Source organism: Ranitomeya variabilis, chromosome 2, assembly GCF_051348905.1.
Source record: "Ranitomeya variabilis isolate aRanVar5 chromosome 2, aRanVar5.hap1, whole genome shotgun sequence".
NCBI classification, from domain to species: Eukaryota; Metazoa; Chordata; class Amphibia; order Anura; family Dendrobatidae; genus Ranitomeya; species Ranitomeya variabilis.
In genome coordinates, this window is record NC_135233.1 from 459,234,469 (window position 1) to 459,255,022 (window position 20,554).

General features: G+C 44.8%; 1 protein-coding gene across 3 annotated transcripts in view; it reads left to right on the plus strand.

Moving 5' to 3' along the window:
* Positions 1-11,051: 11,051 nt before the first annotated feature.
* Positions 11,052-20,554, plus strand: part of KAT5 (lysine acetyltransferase 5) — a 29,657-nt gene continuing 20,154 nt past the window's right edge. The window contains exons 1-10 of one of the 3 annotated variants that reach the window (XM_077287428.1): positions 11,052-11,156; positions 11,768-11,834; positions 12,837-12,905; positions 13,272-13,408; positions 14,952-15,023; positions 15,866-15,937; positions 16,065-16,148; positions 16,535-16,615; positions 16,719-16,967; positions 17,069-17,158. In XM_077287428.1, coding sequence (XP_077143543.1) covers positions 11,148-11,156; positions 11,768-11,834; positions 12,837-12,905; positions 13,272-13,408; positions 14,952-15,023; positions 15,866-15,937; positions 16,065-16,148; positions 16,535-16,615; positions 16,719-16,967; positions 17,069-17,158 — 930 coding nt within the window. In that variant the 5' untranslated portion in view covers positions 11,052-11,147. The remainder of the gene's footprint in view (positions 11,157-11,767; positions 11,835-12,836; positions 12,906-13,271; positions 13,409-14,951; positions 15,024-15,865; positions 15,938-16,064; positions 16,149-16,534; positions 16,616-16,718; positions 16,968-17,068; positions 17,159-20,554) is intronic. The other 2 variants (XM_077287429.1, XM_077287430.1) reach the window with 2 other exon arrangements.

The window sequence follows — 20,554 nt, forward strand, 5'->3', positions numbered from 1 at the left end:
ATTTCAATGTTGAGGAATATAAAACAATGATGTTATCATAAAAGCTATTAAAGCAGCAAAAAGTATTTGTATTAAAGCAGATCTGTCGCCAAATTTCACAACACAAGCTGCATACAGTATTAATTAAATCCTTTTGACCTCAAGAGGCCGGTGTACTTACACTAAAAATCCATATCACAATGGCTGTGTAATCCTTTTTTTTTAAGTTTTGTCTTTTATTCAAATGAGCATTTTCTTCAGTTCTCTAAAATAAATCTTCTTCACATCTGAATTGTTTAGCTATATGTTCAAGGTATTTTTGTTTTTCAATGTTTGTACACCAGTCTCATCAGATCTAAGGGCTGTCCCACACGTCCAGATAATTCCGGTACCGGAATAAATCGGTACCGGAGTTATCCGTGTCCGTGTGCCTGGGAACTCACGGAGGCCATACGGGCGGCACACGTGTGCCGCCCGTATGGCGAGTGGGTACCACACGGAGCGTGTGGTACCCACTCTGCATCATGCTGAAGCCGCGATTCATATCCTCTCTGCAGTAGCGTTTGCTGCAGAGAAAATATGAATAATAGTGTTTAAAATAAAGATCTATGTGTCCGCCGCCCCCCCACCCCCTGTGCGCCCCCCCGCTGGTCAGAAAATACTTACCCGGGTCCCCCGTCGGCTGTCGCTCCTTCCTGGTCTGGCCGCGGCTTCTAGTGTATGCGGTCACGTGGGGCCGATCATTTACAGTCATGAATATGTGGCTCCACCTCCCATAGGGGCGGAGCCGACTATTCATGACTGTAAATGATCGGCCCCACGTGACCGCATACAGTAGGAGGCGCGGCCAGACCAGGAAGGAGCGAGGGAGCGGGTAAGTATTTTCTGACCAGCGGGGGGGCGCACAGGGGGTGGGGGGGCGGCGGACACATGGATCTTTATTTTTAACACTATTCTTCATATTTTCTCTATAGCAAACGCTGCTACAGGGAAGATATGAATACCGGCTTCAGCACCATGTGGGGGGGACAGCGCTTACTGTAGCGCTGTCTCCTGCACGCACACGGACCCCAGACGGAGAATGTCCGTGTGAGGTCCGTGTTTTACGCGGACCCATTGACTCTATTGGGTCCGTGTAAAACGTGCGCTCCCACGAACACTGACATGTCTCCGTGTTTGGCACACGGAGACACGGTCCGCAAAAAATCAATGACATCTGAACAGATGCATTGATTTTTATGGTTCTACGTGTGTCAGTGTCTCCGGTACATGAGGAAACTGTCACCTCACGTACCGGAGCCACTGACGTGTGAAACCGGCCTAAGAAAGCTATTTACTATTGTATGAAGTTTGAATTGCAAAATTTGGTGACAAAACCGCTTTAGGGTATGTGTCCACGTTCAGGAAACGCTGCGTGTTTGACGCTGCATGGGGCTGCAGCGTCAAACACGCAGCGTCCAGATGTTCCAGCATAGTGGAGGGGATTTTATGAAATCCCGTGTCCACTATGCGTGGAAACACGCACCTGGCAGCCCTGCGACTCCGGACATGCTGCGCGTCTTTTAAGATCGCAGCATGTCCGTGTTCCTTGCGGCGCCGCTGCGCCGCCGCAAGGAATAACACAGGGCCTTATGGGAGGGGTGCAATGATCCCGGATGTGTGCAATGAACACATCCGGCATCATTGCGTCCCAGAAGGGGGCAGGGCTTAGCGCCGAGCGGGTTTGCCACTCCGACGATACCGCCGGCCATCCTGATCGTGGACACGTACCCCTAGGGTATGTGTCCACGTTCAGGTTTGCTTCAGGCTTTGGTCAGGATTTTATGCAGGTAAAATCCTGACCAAAACTGCACCTGAGGTCACTGGCAGGTCACCTGCGGTGTTCCTGCGTGTTTTGCTCATTATAGCAACATGCTGCATTCTTAAAAAACGCACCGCATGTGCGTTTTTGTGGGAATTCCGCATGCGTTTTTTAATGCACAGTGGAGACGGGATTTCATGAAATCCCCTCCACTATGCTGTAACATCTGGACGCTGCGTTTTTGACGCTGCGGCTCAGCGCTGCGTCAAAAATGCAGCGTTTCCTGAACGTGGACACATACCTTTAAACAACTCTGCAATCACATAAAGCGATTGCAGACTTGTATGCTAAGGCCGTACAACCCCTTTAAATATCAGGATCACACCCCTGCTAAGAGCTGGTTAGCCTAGTCCCATCAGGCATGTCCTAAGCAGCAGTTAAGGGTCCGGCCAATGACAAAAAGCAGAGAAAGTAAGCACATGGATGTAACACACAGACAACATTAACATCTGGATTTACATTTCTGTTCCTTTAAAGGCTGTCTACACTGATACTATTTAATGGTCATTTTGCGCCTATGTGCAAAGTTAAGCAACATTCTAAATAGTCTTAATTAAAAATGTTCTAACATCTTGCTGCCCCAGAGTTTCTGTAATTCCTTTACATAGCTGAACGCTTTGCAAAAACGTTACAAATCTGTCTGAGCTCCTGCTTAATTCTGATGGCTCTTGGCTAATCTCTCTTCTCTCAGTGTTAGAAATAACAGCAGGGAGCTTGGAGAGGGGAGAAAGTATTTAAGATTTCATGGAGGGCAGTGAAAACAGACTGTTGAAGAGGGGGGAAGCACATGAAGTGGAAATAAATAAAATAATGGAGCCTTGTTTAGATAGGAATTAAAGAAGACAGCAATACCCTGAATACAGACAGACGTCACATACACCTTATATTACTGGGTGAGACAGAATTATCATATCAAGCCTTTATCACTGGGAGAATCAGAATTATCATATCCAGCCTTTATTACTGGGAGAGACAGAGTTATCATATCCAGTCTTTTTTTACTGGGAGAGACACAGGGATCATATCCAGCCTTTATTACTAGGAGAGACAGAGTTATCATATCCAGTCTTTTTTTTACTTGGGGAGACAGAGTTATCATATCCAGTCTTTTTTTACTAGGAGAGACACAGGGATCATATCCAGCCTTTATTACTGGGAGAGGCAGAGTTGTCATATCCAGTCTTTATTACTAGGAGAGACAGAGTTATCATATCCAGCCTTTATTACTAGGAGAGACAAACTTATCATATCCAGCCTTTATTACTAGGAGAGACAGAGTTATCATATCCAGTCTTTTTTTACTGGGAGAGACACAGGGATCATATCCAGCCTTTATTACTGGGAGAGACAGAGTTGTCATATCCAGCCTTTATTACTAGGAGAGACAAACTTATTATATCCAGCCTTTATTACTGGGAGAGACAGAGTTGCCATATCCAGCCTTGATTACTGGAAGATACAGTTATCATATCCAGCCTTTATTACTAGGAGAGACAGAGTTATCATATCCAGTCTTTATTACTAGGAGAGACAGAGTTATCATATCCAGCCTTTATTACTGGAAGAGACAGTTATATCCAGTCTATATTACTGGGAGAGACAGAGTTATCATATCCAGCCTTTATTACTGGAAGAGACAGTTATATCCAGCCTTTATTACTGGGAGAGACAGAGTTATCATATCCAGCCTTTATTACTGGGAGAGACAGAGTTATCATATCCAGCCTTTATAACTGGGAGAGACAAAGTTAACATATACAGCCTTTAGTTCTGGGAGAGACAGAGTTATCATATCCAGCCTTTATTACTGGGAGATACAGAGTTATCATATCCAAGAGAGAAAAAGGAACCACTCCAAAGCAATGCACACCACTATTCAGTATAAATATGTAAAAAGGCAAACTTTTATTGATACAACAAATATAAAAACATCTAAAAAAAAGTGACTGGGAGAGACAGAGTTATATCCAGTATTTATTACTGGGAGAGACAGAGTTATCATATCCAGCCTTTATTACTAGGAGAGACAGAGTTATCATATCCAGCCTTAATTACTGTGAGAGACAGAGTTATCATATCCAACCTTGATTACTGGAAGATACAGTTATCATATCCAGCCTTTATTACTGGGAGAGACAATCCCACAAGAGGAAGATCTGAAACTGGGATCAAGCTGCAAACTGCATGAAAATGAAATAAGGACTGAATGTTGCAGACTGAAGCGTAACAGTTACCTTAAGTTAATAAAATTGCACTAACATATGTAACAATCTTTTTTTTTTCAGTGAAATAAGTGTCCATCCACAGCCTTTAAGTTGCATAGCACATTACGTGAAGTAAACTGAAGTGTGCAGGGTGTATTTCAAAACATATTGAGTTGAGCTGTAATAATTACAGGGTGGTGATAATTAATAGAATAACTGGTTTCATTTGACTGCTCCTGTATGAACATGAAACTGGGAACAGTTATTAGCTCCTGTTATTGTTTGCGGATAACTAGTATCAGTTACCTGCGCTCCACCCTTTCCGAGTACTAGTTACTCTGACATGTCAAGTGCAGCTTTGCTCTGCCTGTTTCAGCTTCATGGTCATTTTCCTGGATTTTCCAGGACTAAGTCCTATATTTTGAGATTTTACAAAATTTCATCCATGTTACAGAGAAAATCCGCAGCGGAAATGGACACATGCTGTGGAATTTCAATCCGCAGCGTGACAATTTTTGCAGTGGATTCCGCTCTCTGCAGTATTTTTCCACAATTAAATCTTCAGCAAAACCCACACAAACTGGTACGGATTTTGTTTCGGCAGATTTTGTTGCTGTGGATCAGTCTCATGTGGACATACACAGTCTCGGACTGACACAATGGGGAACCATAGGACCCCACCGGTGAACCCCTGAGCCAGGAGTGGGCCATCCTGCAGGGACAGCCAGTCTATACATCCATATAATAGGTGTCATTATTTGGATGTATGTAATCCGCGTCCTGCCTACTTTTTTGCATTAAATGGTCAGGAAAAGTTTTGTAAAACAAAATTTTTTTGCATAGGAGAAAATCAGTGATGAAAATCAGTCGTTTTTTTTTTCACGTACAAGAAAAAAAAAAAGGGACATCTTAATGAGGCCTACCCCTGTATTCTGAAACACTGATATAATAACAAAATAGATGAAAAATGGAGACAGATACCATTCCTGACATTAAACACCGCCAGACACAGGAATGAAGAAGACGGGATGAGTCAGTTACTTCTAGCGCTACTCACACCCTACTAAGAAGGATTTAGTGAGACAGACAGGACTGCCAAAAGTTCTCAGGTCTCGACATTAAAGAAGCTTGTTTGCATGGTAAAGCATAAAGCCATTTTTCATATTCATCTTTATTAAAGGGATCCATATGTAATGATATATAAGCCTATATAACAATCTGCTCAGCTCCTTTCGCTCCATCATATGATGCCCACAGTTAGCAGGTATTAGCATAATGGATTCTCTTCCGCATCCCTCAGTCACATTTATGATTGACGTGACTGAAAGTAGATTTTACCATACACCGAGGATCGAAAATCCAATATGGATAATACAGTTGGGTATAAAAGTGTTTGTCCCCTTCCTGATTTCCTATTCTTTTACATGTCTGTCACACTTAAATGTTTCCAATCACCCAAGCAATATAAACATTAGACAAAGATAACACAAGTAATCACAAAATGCAGTTTTTAAATGAAGGTCTTTTATTATTAAGGGAAAAGAAATCCAAACCTACAGGGCCCTGTGTGAAAAAGTGATTGCCCCTAAACCTAATAAATGGTTGGGCCGCCCTTAGCAGCAACAACTGCAATCAAGCATTTGCAATATTATTATTATTATTATTTATTGTTATAGCGCCATTTATTCCATGGCGCTTTACATGTGAGGAGGGGTATACATAAAAAAGTACAATAATCTTAAACAATACAAGTCATAACTGGTACAGGAGGAGAGAGGACCCTGCCCGCGAAGGCTCACAATCTACAAGGGATGGGTGAGAATACAGTAGGCGAGGATAGATACAGTAGGCGAGGATAGATATCTGGCAATTAATCCTTTACCTGGGGGAATTCCAGGGGGAATTTTGGCCCACTCATCTTTGCAGAATTGTTGTAATTCAGCCACGTCGGAGAGTGAACCGCCTTTTTAAGGTCATGCCACAGCATATCAATCGGATTAAGGTCAGGGCTTTGACTAGGCCACTCCAAAGTCTTAGTTTTGTTTTTCTTAAACCAAAGAAGTGGTAAAACTGGCCCAGACCATCACATTACCACCACCATATTTTACTGTTGGTATGATGTTCATTTTCTGAAATGCTGCATTATTTATATGCTAGATGTAATGGGACATACACCTTCCAAAAATTTCAACTCATGTCACGTCAGTCTACAGAGTATTCTCCCAAAGTCTTTGGGATCATTAAGATTGGTCATCACTTTAGATTTTTTTTTTTGGAGGGGTAGTTGTTTATTTATAGGCATAATAAAGGTTTAGTTATGTTTATTTCAAAATGCCCCATCAGTATTTTTTTCCCATAGTCTTAAACATCGACAGTATCTCATTCGGGTCCACCATTAATTCCATTATTTAATTAGAATTTTTCTACCAAAGCCAATAAAACGTAGTATGGCGATTGTGATAATCCCATAACAATATTTGAACACAACTAAAAGTAATTTGGAATAAATGTAAAGTGTGAGGCCGGTTTCACACGTCTGATATTCGTGGTCTGAGGACCGACCATGATTTCTGGATTGGCCAAAGGTCGCCTGACTCAAACTCAACATCCTCATAGGAATATATGACGCTGATGGTTTCGGGTTAGGACACCCGTTGCCGCTCCGGACATCGCGGTCTGTATTTGGACCATGAATGTCGGACGCTTGAACCTAGCCTGATTGGAAAAGTTCTCCTTCTTTTAGGTGTACCAATACCTTCAAAAAACAACTTAACACAGAATGGGAAAGATTACTAAGTCATAAAAGCTAAAAAACATCTCGAGGCGATGTGCGGGTGAGAACGGGTTACTCCTATTCTCACAGAGATCAGGCACGACATGAAGAGAAGAGACGGCTGGGAAAGAAGGACGAGGCAGCGAGCCAGTTACTTCTGCATATATCTTATACAATGGGAATGAGGGAGGAGGCAGGTACATATAGGACAGAAAAGCTGTGAGATTTCAGGATAACAAGAAGGTGGGGTTGGTAAAGGTGGGAGCGGTAGCCCAAGGAGGGATAGGTGTGGTAACTTGCGGAGGATGGAGCCGGTAATACCAGGCTCGAGTATTAGGGAGGAAGATATGCATTAAAGGGAAAACAATGGAAGAATAGGCAGGGGCTCAGGATGTTTCTTCCATCTGATGTCAGCGGTCTGGTTAATGACTCACATGGTAAAAGTACGGTAAGGATGCATTTATGCTGGACGATTATGGTGAACGAAGGAACGCTCACTAGGCTTCATACTATCCAACAAATCTACAAAATGATCACCCATCGGTTAAGATAATTTTTAAGCTTGCATAAAAATCATCATTCTCGGCAGCACATGTGCTGCCGATAATGACAACCTATGAGATCATTCTGTACGCAACGGAAGCGCAGTAGGCCTGTCTAAAACATTAAACGTCCACCTTCTATGCAATAGATCAGATTTTGGTTATGGGCGTGGGTCGGCCAGCGTAAACGAGCCTTTAGGGTGCATTTATCACAGTTTGCTCTGGCCATAGACATCAGATATCTGCCGACCACAGGTTCTATGGCTTCCGGTTACCATACATGATCTACATGAATGTATCTGTTGGCGTACTTTCAGCCGAATTCACACACCTGTGTATCACAGTCCAAATACAGACCATGGTGCATGGACCTCCCGAGAGCTCCTGACCCAAATTCAGCTGGCTTATATGTGCCAGTATTGGAAAAAAATAAAAACCATCCATGTGTCAACTGAGTACAGTTAAAAAAAAAAAAAAGGGAGGTATTCATTGTTCAGGCGGTTTCCGCATAATTAACGACGCCAGTAGCGGAGCAAGAATGACAAAGTCGTGTCAAGGAATCAAGTGCTTTCATGGCCGGGGAAAACTCGGCAGCTGTGCCGGGGTCTAAAAGATGACATGTGCACATAGACTAACAAAAACAACCAGGAACCAACAAGATCGGTACCAGGGGCCGAGACCAAGGTCTAGAGATGACAGGAACAGACCTCAGGAAGGTTAAATAACAGGGTGGGATCTGGGACTCCACCAATGTATTCAATGAGAAAGAGGTAAAATCCAATATTCTCCTCAATATTGGGGACACAGGACTGTGGGACATCCTAGAGTAGTCCCCGAGGGTGGGCAATATAACAAATTGACAATGTGGTGTAGTTGGCGCACAACGGTCCACAGCACCTACAACTCAAGCTGGTTATGACAAAGCTCTGGTGACGAGGATGGAGGTCTAAGCAGAAACTTTGTAGACTTGGGGAAAGAAAAACTGATGTCCTACTGCCCAGAAAAATCTGTGGAAATTGAAACAAGGATCTCTAATTTTGCGATGCAACACGCGGAGCCCAAAACCACTAAAATAGGAAGACGTGAAGGCTGTGAGACCTCTGCAAAGCCCGTCAGATGTCATGAGGAGATAAGGATTACCGGAAGGCTTCTGACACGTAGACAAAAAGTACCCTTGGATGATAGAAAGGGGGAAGGAAAGGATGAGAATGAGACCATCTTTGGGAAAAAACATGGGAAAAATAATATCTTTTGGGAGAAGGTACAACATACAGCGGGGAAAGTAAGTATTTGATACGCTGCCGAATTTGCAAGTTTTCCCACCTACAAAGAATGGAGAGGTCTGTAATTTTTATCGTAGGTGCACTTGACTTGTGAGACAGAATCTAAAAAAAATCCATAAAATTACAGTTGTTGGGCTGCCTAATGCGGCGGTCCGAAGTGTCTCCTCTAGCGACTGCATTATGCTGCCCCCCATAATGGGATTCAGCGGTTCTATGAGCAGGCTGTCAAGCTGACAGTCGACTCACAGAACGTTGCAGGACGCCGGCTCCCAGAGTCCAGTGAACAACTGTACTTGCTTCTTTAAGTTGTGAATACAATTAAAGCTCTGACCACTGGGTCAGAGCGACGTCTGCAGCATCATGGGGTCATGTGATCTCGCTGCCGACGTCACTCATCGGGGTGCAGAAGAGAGAGGAGCATCAGTGGTAAGTGCTCCGGTGGAGCTGAAGACACCGAAGTTGGAATGTGGCCAGAAGTATACAAATCACATACTTGTACTTACATGACCGTCCACTCTTGGCACCGGCAAGGGAGAATCCTAAAAGTGTGCAGTGCACGCTCTGTGAGAATTCAGAAGCCTTCCGCCACTTATAGTCACTGCAGACTTTCATCTCCAATCTGGACGAGCCCTTTAATTATAAAAAGAAGCTCTGCAGCCAATCCTAACAGCGTGTAATATCCTCACTGTCAGGATTCAGCTCTGCTTGCAGATTTCAGCAGTCATCACATGACCACTTCAATCATATGCGATTGATAGTCACATAACAAGCTTTTCTTCCTTCTTCTCTTAGTTTTTCACTGAACTCTGAGAGAATTAGGGAGAGCAGCTCTTCGGCACATCATGGCTAAGTGCATATGTGCTTGGGGTGTGGGGTGCGGAGTGGGGGGCACCAAACTGAATTCTTGCCCGGTGTGCCAGAAAACCTGGGTACACTTCTGGCGTAAAGTAAGCACCCAAAGAGGGGTACAGTACTGTGAAGAGCACAGTCTGTCATCTCTGGGCTAGCCGAAGGAAGGTGGAGGACATTCATATCACCTTTAAAAAAAAAAGCAAAAAAGTGACAAATAAAAAATTTCAAAAAGAAAAAACCAGCAGAAAGTTGTGTCTAAACTAAAATTTGGCAGACAAGAAACGAGCCGTCATACTGATCCATCGGGTTTTTCCTTTTTACAAGATTCAAACTCTTTTAAACTATTAATTATTAAATATATACTGTATATATACACACTAGTTTGGTATCGCCGTAATTGGACCGGCCTGGTTAATGGCGTTGTCAGGTCATTACTACCGCAAAATGAACGTTGTAAAAACCAAAAACATTGTCAGAATTACGCTCCCTTGTTTTTTTCCCCCTCTTTTAGTTCATATGTGGTAAAATGAACAGCGTCATTCAGAACTACAACTCGTCCCGCATTAAAAAAAAAGCCCTCGCACAGCTGTGGGGATGGAAAATATACAAAGAACAGTGACGGCTCTTGGAAGAAGGCAGAGGAGGGGAGAGTAAAACATAAGTGCAAAAGTTAACAATGGACGTGTCCTTTATGGGCTAAGCTGCTGTCCTTTTCTTTAGCAGAGTGATGAGCGAATATACTCGTTACTCGAGATTTCCCGACCATGCTCTGGGGTCCTCCGAGTATTTTTTAGTGCTCGGAGATTTAGTTTTTCCTCATCTCAACTGAATGATTTACATCTGTTAGCCAGCATAAGTACATGTGGGGGATTCCCTAGCAACCAGGCAACCCCCACATGTACTTATTCTGGCTAACAGATGTAAATCATTCAGCTGCGGCAAGAAAAACCAAATCTCCGAGCACTAAAAAATAAATACTCGGAGGACACCCGAGCGTGCTCGAGAAATCTCGAGTAACGAGGCTATTCACTCATCACTAGCACAGAGCAAACTATTCCTTTAGATTTATGGCGTCAGCAGCGCCCGTCATTCTTCATCTTCTACAGAAACGTGCTAACCCCACTCTCACCACCAGGTGACGCTCACGAGTTCACATAAATATGTATTTTTTTAAATAATATATTATTACTACTTTAAAAGCAAGGCTTACTATAAACTGTGAACTAAACAAAACGAAATATGGCAATCTGTCATGAATTTGATTATAGGTTAATTGTTTTATACCACGCACGCGCAGTACTATACTCTTCACGTAATTCTAAATTGACGTTGAAAGCCGTCTCGCCCTCCACTTTTGTTCGCTTGGACTATCTACCATAAATGCCTGACCGGTGATTAAAAAAAAAAGTTAGCTTACTGCCTAAAAAAGATAGCTGGTATGGAGAGAAAAAAACAACCGAAAACGTTTTCTTAGGCCATTTTAAGCTGCTTGGTATGTCTCTGAAAATGAATGTGTGTTTAGTTCATTTCAGGCGCGCTGAGGACAGCCCTTGGGATGTAGAAAGAGGCGGGGCCAGCGCGGAACGAAAACGGAAGGGGAGGAGTTAGGGCTGAGTACACACGGATGGCGGAAGAGGAGGTGGAACATCCAACATGGCGGAGGTGAGGGCTGCAGCTGTGTGTTGTGCAGCGTAGTTGTTTTTTTTACTAATAGCAGGTTTCCGGTTGAGGACAGCACAAATATGAGAGCTGTGTGTGTGTTATATATCAGGGGTACAGTGCTGGCTCATCGGTATATAGTCATGTATATACACTATATACTGAAATAGATACTGTCTGTTTATGTATGCGTGTATGTGTGTGTATGTATATATATATATATATATCTGTATATGTATGTATGTGTGTGTGTCATAAGTACAGCTTAGAATTTTGAATGTGCAGCTCCTCTGCAGACTTATGTGTCTCCATGGTAACCGTCAATAAACAAGCCCCGTTCTTGTGGTCCTGCTGCTAACTGTAAATGAGCAAGTAGGGGACACATAATAGAATGCGATCATAGGCTTAGCCCGTACAGGATCCGTTACCATGGAGACATATAGATCTGCCTAGATGCTGTTGACACAATACGTAGGGGGGTTTTGGTTTTTTTTTTTTCTTTATAAAGACTGCAACTTTTTTTTTTTTTCTTTTATTGCAGAAAAATGTGATGTCCAAAGTGCTCACAGAACTTATAGATTGTAAAGTAATTCCAGTTATTTTGCTTATTTCAGGCGGAGATTGTAGAAGGGTGCCGACTTCCCGTCCTCCGCAAGAACCAGGACAATGAAGTGGAGTGGCGTAAGTGTTCCAGGAGGGTTATGATTAGGGCAAGGGACTTTTAGGCTTTGGTTTATCAAAGGATAAGTCGTTCTTGTGCAATTATTATTATTTTTTTTAATGAGAGTCCTGGCCAACTCCAGCTACTTTTTGAGGAGCGAGCGCACAGAAAGCACTTGGCGTGAATGCGATAGCCCCTGACTAGAGCACATTTCTTGTGGCGGTGCACGGTGACTAATCGATGGTCCAAATTCAGTGAGAGCTGCGCGCCTCCTAGTGAATTTTGCCCATCTTCCTCCATAGTGCTTTTCATCAGGGCTGCCGTGTAATACATGTTGTATAGTGTTTTACCACAATCTTACATGGCCTTAGGTTTTTACTTTTTTTTTTTTTTAGGGGGAGTTCACACATGGCAGATTTATTGCCATGCGCTTACCGCTAAAACATTCCTCTTTCAATGAATGAAAGCGACTTTTCACTTGTCTATGAAAAATCCGCCACTTGTGAATTTATCCTTAAAGGGGTTGCCCAGGCTTGGGAGAAAAGCCTGCAGTCAGTTTATGACTGCTAACTCTTGACAGTGCACGGTGCTGACGCTGTCATGATTTTCCCGTTATTAACTGGTGCATGAAGGCAGTGATATAACTTTTTTTGAAGTTTGGCTTATTTTAATATCCAGTTTGACACTTGTGAAAATTCATTTTAAAATATCTATATCATCACAACCTTAAGATCTGTTTTAAAGGGGTGGTCTCGTCATTGTAGAATTTTAACGTGCTTGTAAAAATCCTGTCCGTTCACCTCTGCTGCCTATACCAGGCAAGCAGGAGGCATGTGTTCAGCAAAATAGAAGATAAGAAAACCCCTTTAACACCTACAGCATCAGTCAGCAGGTGCAGTCAGACCCTATGAATGGTGCTGTAGAGGCATCTTGGATGTTGTGATCAATAAACACAAGTAGAAAGGAAGGGCTGTTCAACTGATTGGGAGCACAGGATTAATTTAATTATTTTTCATTTTCAGCACTGGCAGAAATCCTGAGCGTCAAAGACCTGACTGCAAAGAAGCTGTTCTATGTCCATTATATCGACTGTGAGTAGACATTGCATAGTTGATGTGAATAAAAAAAAAAAAAAAGAGGCAAAGCTGATCACTATCCATCCTGCTGTTAATAAGCTTGGAAGCATGGTCATACACCGAACTCTGACCATCTGTTGTGTATGGGGATGCCTGATGCGCCCCAGTGGCAGATGTTGGGAGGGTGGAAGGATTCAGAGTGTTGGATTTTAGTTTGCTCAGATAGGCCGCTCCAAGGTATCTGGCAGTGCCTTCTTTACTTCTTCCCTTGCTCGTCATATGTATGGGGAAAATGTGGGTGCCTTCAGCCAATCAAGCAACTGGTTGCCATTAAGGAATTTGGCCGCCTTAAGACTCTTACATCTTTCATTCTTCCTGTAGTCAATAAGCGACTGGATGAGTGGGTCACCTATGATCGCTTAGACTTGAAGAAGATTCAATTTCCAAAAAAAGAAGCCAAGACTCCAACAAAGAATGGTCTGTCTGGATCAAGGCCCAGCTCCCCAGAGAGGGAAGTGGTAAGTAACCACCAGGGTTGGAAGGACAGCCGTTTCTGGCAGGTCATTGCTTCACTGTGGGATGGTATGAGCGATGGGCGCGCAATTGCATTCTTGGGCCAGATCTCGGCACTTAAATGCTGTTATCAATGATTGACAGCGGCATTTAAGAGGTCTACAGTAGTGCCGATTGCTGCTGTTAAAGGCAGATGCCAGGAGTGTTATACAGCCGGCATCTGTCCTGTGTAGAACTTGCTCAGCTCTTGAGTCCGCTCCGAACACCCTCACACACGCCTAATACTGTTCACACACGAGAAAAATACAGTATACTGTGCTATATTTAAAAGAAATACCTTTATTAAACATGACTACAATAACATATGAAGTTAGTGTAGCAAAATCACACTTGTGTTTAACACCAACAGGTATAGTCATTTAGGTCACTACTTGATTTATGTAGGAAAATGCATCAACACCCATCTGATCTACTATCCATATGTAAAGTGCACAGTGCGATCCTAAATCTTAGCCCCAGGTAGTGTCCTGACAGAATAGACACTTATACCACTGTGGGATCACGTAAAGATATACCGTAATCAAACACTTACATGAGGAGGTGATCTGCCAAGCGTGGTTTTCCAAAGCGCCCCAACGCGCGTTTCGTCCCTTCTTTTAAATATAGCACAGTATACTGTATTTTTCTCGTGTGTGATCTCTAACTTAGTTAGTTATGTGCCGTGACCTGTTGAGAGGATTTTTTGTGACGCCTAATACTGTGTCATGGAGCGTTAAGAAGTTAATGAGTCCAGTGTGGTGAAAGAAATATTGAAACCCTGGACCAGTGCCACTCATCCACACTTGGTACTGTGTCTTCCAATATGTGACCGCTGCAGACAATCAGTGGTCGCTGATCAGGTGCAGCCTTCATTCTGTCCGAACTGGAAAATGTTTCTTCCTTTTCGGATGGAACGTGAAGGCTGTTGCTGATCAGCGGCCACTGATTACCTGCACGTAATGTCCCCACCTGATGTTGATTCCAAAACACTGATGGGAGGAGTGGCGTGAGTCCAGTAGGTGAGTGTAAGTTTTTTGTTTTAATTTCTTACACTAAATCACCCTGCACCCATTAAAATAAACTTTTAAAGTTGTGGACAACCCATTTGATAAAACTCAACTACTTTTTACAATTTTTTTTTTTCAAGAATGGTGGCATATATGTCATATATGTCCATGAGGTATGTTTGGTATTGAAGCTGAGCACTATATCATACAGGCCATGGACAAGTAGAGGCTGCGTTTTAAGGATGACAGCAGCCATGTGTTTTGTTTTTGGTTTTTTTTTCATACAACTTCTCTGAGGTTGGAAAAGTACAGCAGGATATATTTTACCATCTTCCCTTTATTGATGGGGAGAGTGGTCTCCAACTAGTGGCTTTCCAGCACCTAGTACCATAAAAATAATTACGTTTATATGAATGGATGGAGTTTTATAAAAGCTTTATCATTGTTATGGAACTTATTCATGTACTTTTTTTTTTTTTTTTATTTCACATGACCTGATCAGGACGGGTTTTCAGCCTCTGGATGTAAACAAGAAGTTCTTCTGTCACTGACAGCCAGCAGAGATCTTGAAACGGTGAGGACCTGAAGCTCAGTGTATCAGAAAGCTGCACATCATTTCATTATACAGCGATTAAAGGGGCTGTCTGGTGAAAATAAGTTATCAGCTATGCACAGGATAAGTGATGACTTGATCAGATAAGTCCTACCACTGGGATTGGCATCGATGGGCACAATGGGGCACTTTTATTTCCTTTAGTATGAAGAGGTAGTACTCATGCTTGACCGCTTCTCTGTTTAACCCCTGTATGGCTGCTCACTTCCACTTCATTTTGTAAATGTTATAAAAGTGCCCCGTTGTTCCGATCAGTGCTGGTTCCAGCAGTTAGACCCCCGCCAATCAATAAGTTATCACTGGACAACCTCTTTAAGCTTTATTTTCATTCAATCCGACAATCACCAGCTTATCGATGTTAGTGGTCCGTTTAATCCCCTTATATGCCGCATTCAACAGTTACCCCACTCCCTCGTGTCGCTGGGCTGTATCTGTAAACCCAACCAAGGAGCACAACATGATCACGGAGTATGATATCGGAGTCGATATCATGTTGCCTGCATGTGGGCAGATGGATTGACGCAGCAGGTTCCTTTAATGTTTCTGTAGCATTTAGCATCTTTTTTTTTCCCCCCAACGTGTCTGGTTGACTCCTGGCTGACGGGTCAGTCTTGCCTATAACACAGATGGGTTGCAAAACCCAATGACACAGGCAGATTCTAACTTTTTCTGTCCCTGGCACAAAGAAATGCTGTACGTGTCTCTCCCATGCCACGTAGTAATGGTAAGGTGCAAGCCATACATCTGGCCCTCCCACACCCGTGGGTAGGGGGTTATAAGCCTGTGTCATTCCTTTTCCACAGAGGAAGATTCCTGAACTCATTCTACCTCCAGCTGCAGCCCCTGCGGGAGGAGGAAAATCTCTCCCTGTTCCAGTAAGACTTTGTCTCCCATACTTCCATTCATGTCTGTCGCCCCTGACTTCAGTATTCTCCATGCAGCATATTTTGCCATATATATATTTTTTCATTACATCTTTGCATGTCGCATTACCTTTTCTAGCAGAAGCGGAAAGTAGAAGTCGTGTCACCAGCAACACCAGTTCCACCAGCACCTGAAACCACACAAGCCTCTGTCTTCCCACAGGTAATGCACTTAGGAGACAGGTAGCATTGAGGTTTCTCTTTGCTTTTTTTTTTTTTAGGGGGTATTCTCAAGTTTGAAAGTTTTCCACCTCTCCATGGGGTAGGGGTAACTCCCTGAATGCTGGGGGTCCGTCCACTGAACCCAAGAATCGGATCTCTGAACAGCCATGGCTGAATAGAGCTGAGGTCATTCATTTTTATGGGACAGCTGAAGAGCAGATGATCTCCGGCGATCCCTTTAAGAATGAATGGAGTGGCATTTGTAATGATCAACCACCACTCCATTCAGCCTGTGCTTATCGGACCCTCAGAAATCTTATCTCCGGTCCATGGGATAACTTTCAAACTTGAGAATAACTTTAACAAAGCCTTATTGTTTCCTTCTAGAATGGAGCGGCGCGCCGGCCAAGTGCACCCGCTGTACCTCCAGGTCGCAAGCGGAAATCTAACTGCCTGAGTGCAGATGAGGTGAGGGCTATGTGTGGATAAAAGCGCTGTCATATAAGCCGGTTGTTATAAGGGGGCTTATCTGAAAGGTGCAATCCTTAACTTTAGTCTTCGCTGTGTTCAGGATTCCCAGGATAGCTCTGATGGAATTCCTTCTGCACCTCGGATGACCGGTAGCTTGGTGTCTGACCGGAGCCACGATGACATCATTACTCGCATGAAGAACATAGAGTGCATTGAACTGGGACGTCACCGGCTTAAGCCTTGGTACTTTTCACCATACCCACAGGAGTTGACTGTGTTACCCGTACTTTATTTATGTGAATTCTGCCTCAAGTATCTAAAGAGTCTAAAGTGTCTACAAAGACACCTGGTATGTAAGACGCCACAGAAAGTCTTGAAATACGTGATGTTCTTCTGGTGAAGGCTACCTGAATAATATGGTTTCTGTTTTTATTTCTTTATTGTTCGCAGACTAAATGTAACTTGCGACATCCCCCCGGAAATGAAATCTACAGAAAGGGGACAATATCTTTCTTTGAAATAGATGGACGCAAAAATAAGGTACAAAAGCTGTTATGTTAAAGATGGAGAACTGCCATTGACATTATCACGTCTGCATGATTATTGGCATTTATTGATTTTACCAAGTATAAGTAGCTATAGGATAGGGGATAATTTACTGGTGGCTGGGGATCTAAGCATTGGGATCCCCACAAGTATGGGATCTACAGAGCCCCGTCTGAATAGAGTATTTTGAGCATCAGCACCTGGGCTCCATTCATTCTGTATGGTGCTGTCGGTAATTGCTGAGCTATGTGGTTTGCCACATTCTCTGGAACGGTGGGGGTTCCAGCTGTGGGACCTCCAGCGATCAATAACTTATCCCCTATACTGTCTAACTTAAAGGGCTTAAAAAAAAAAAGTGCAGGTAATGATTAAATAATTTCTGGCAAGTTTATGGAGGAGCAGCTATAGGCAGAAAATGACATCATTTTCTCCCTGCAGCCACTTGTTTCCAGTCATTTGGCTGGTGCAGGGAGTCGGATACAGTCACCACTAAGTACACGGTGAGCGTGGCTGTAATCACTCCCCCGACACCTGGTGTAACAACCAACTCTGTTAGTCAGTGTGCAGAGAAGTGCTTACAGCAAGCTCACAGTATAGTGACCACTCCTTGCACCGCCCAGATGACTGGGAAGCAAGTGGCTGTAAGGAGAGGATACCTACTTTTTTTTTTTTTCCCCCTGTAGCCACTGTTCCATAATGTAGCCAGAGACCCTGTTTACCTGCAGATTATTACTGGATCAGCAACTAAATGACATTTGTAGTGGTAACTGGTTCCTTTTTAAAGGGAACCTGTCACCCCCAAAACCGAAGGTGAGCTAAGCCCACTGGCATCAGGGGCTTATCTACAGCATTCTGGAATGCTGTAGATAAGCCCCCGATGTATCCTGAAAGATGAGAAAAAGAGGTTAGATTATATTCACCCAGGGGCGGTCCCGGTTCTGTTTTGGTCCGATGGGTGTTGCGGTCCGGGGCCTCCCATCTTCTTACGATGACGTCCTCTTCTTGTCTTCACGCTGCGGCTCCGGCGCCCTTTGTCTACCCTGTTGAGGGCAGAGCAAAGTACTGCAGTGCGCAGGGAAAGTTCAGAGAGGCCGTGAAGACAAGAAGAGAACGTCATCGCAAGAAGATGGGAGGTCCCGGGCCGGACCGCGATGCCCATCAGATCGGACCGCCCCTGGGTGAGTATAATCTAACCTCTTTTCTCCTTCGCCTCATTGGGGGACACAGACTGTGGGTGTTATGCTGCTTGCCACTAGGAGGCTGACACTAAGTGATACAAAAAAAGTTCGCTCCTCCCCTGCAGTATACACCCTCCTGCTGGCTCTCAGCTAACCAGTTCTTGCTTAGTGTCTGTGGGAGGCACTTGGGTCTGTTTTCAGACCCCAACATTTTTTATTTTTATTTTCTGTAAATTTTTATTTTTTAATTAACGGAGTGAAGGGGGCGACGGATTCCTCTCTAGAGTCCTCTCTCCCCCGAACCATCAACAGGCAAGCACGGCGAGTATACCTCCCCGTACCTTTCCTGCGACGACTGGGGCATGCCTAATCTACGCTAGGGCGACGGTTCCTATACGGTCCCGATCTCCCCCCTGTAAGATGGCGAGCACATAGAGTATACCTCTTATGTGCATCTCCCGGGCTCCTCCGCAATTAAGCCCTCACCTGTTGGCATCATGTAGTCCCCACAGTAGCCGCAAGCCCCCTGCGGCAGGCACAGCCGTAAGTCCCCTGCGGCAGGCAGATATGAAGATGGACAGAGGCTCTACATCCCCCGGCCAAGGGAGGATCGATTGAGCTTATTCCCTCGCAATGGAGGATGCATCTCTGCTCGGTGGTGGTGAGTAGTTTCTTTCCTCACGCTGCCTGCGTGGAAGGTGCGGTCCTGGTCCCTGGGGAGAGGTGCTGCTGGCCGGTACGCCAGCGGCAATCATTCGGCGGTCGTGGCCCGCCGACGCGCTCCACCGGCAGGCTCCATAAATTTAGTCCCCGGCTTTTTCAGCCAGACTAGGGCGCAGATGAAATCCCCGCCAACCGCCGGAGCCCCGCCCTGCTCACTTCAGGGGCGACGGTGCCTTCACGGTCCTGATCTCCCCACACCAGCAGCAGGCGACCACATGGAGTGTCTCCTCCATGTATCCTCTCCTGGAGCCAGGCCTATTGCCGGACAACTGGCCCTGTCCACCCTGACTGAACTCCGTGGATGTACAGAGGCTCCTCTCTATGGCGTCCGAGCAGCCCCCACTGTCCCACCACTGTGAAAGCGGATGGCACAAGGAGGTGGACGGTTCCTCTCCACCTCCCTAACAAAGGGATGATGGATTGAGGTTTAGCCCTCTATCCCTGCACCGTCCACGCTGGGATATTCACACAGTCTCAGGCTTCCCTGTGGCCCACCTCCCTGAGGTAACGCTCCAGCCGGCTACAAAATTTAGCCCCCGGCTTCGGCCGATGTGTAGGCCGCAACCCGGAAGCTCACTGTGGCGCCCTAAGGCGGCTCTGCCCATTTTCCTTGCGCTTTTCGCCTGGCACGGAAGCGCTCAATTTTCTCGGCCACTGCAACGCCCCTCACTTCTACGCTGGCGCCGGCTGCTGAAATTTAGGCCCCGGCTTGGGCCTATTCATGGAAGTCTCGAGGCTCCGCCCACGTCGTGCCTGTGGCTCCGCCCCCGAATTGGCGCTTCTCGCTCCCTGCGAGTTTTTATCTAAAAGGACCAGTATTCCCTGGTCTTAAAGGCACACGAACAGTATTCCCTGGTCTTAAAGGCACATGACCAATCCGAAGCCGGTCATAAATGAGGAGCCCTCCGCCGCTGATCCCAGTTTATCCGAGTGTAACTAGTTCCCTCAGTGAACTTCGTCACTGCCGCAACCCACGGTTTTTCTGACCAAGAAATTGAAGCCCTCCGTGATCCCTCCGTGGCTCGGAGTGCTCGCAGGACCGATATACATGGTCCCTCTCCTACATGGGATCCGTCGGCTAGCAGGGGCTGCGAGTATTCTAGAAACTTACAGGCATCTTACAAAACGGAAGTTTTTCATTTCATGATTTCTCTCCAAGGATTTGCTGACAACAAGACTCTGAACATGGATCGGATATTGCCTTGGACCTGGACTTGCCAGAGCTTCAGTAAAGGATGACTCGCCTATTTATATCATCATCCAATCTCTGTACATTGACGAGGACTCCGGTCCTGCTCTAGACTACACAGTGTCCCTCATAAGGAGACTAAACTCCCTCGTAGAGCATTTGCCATCCAGTCCGGATATGCGATTCACTGGACAGAAGCCTCTACGTGGGACGCCATGCCTGGTCTGATTTTTAAGGGCGACAGGCCCTTTAAAGGGCACCGATCTCCCCACACCATCAACAGATGGGCACACGGAGTGT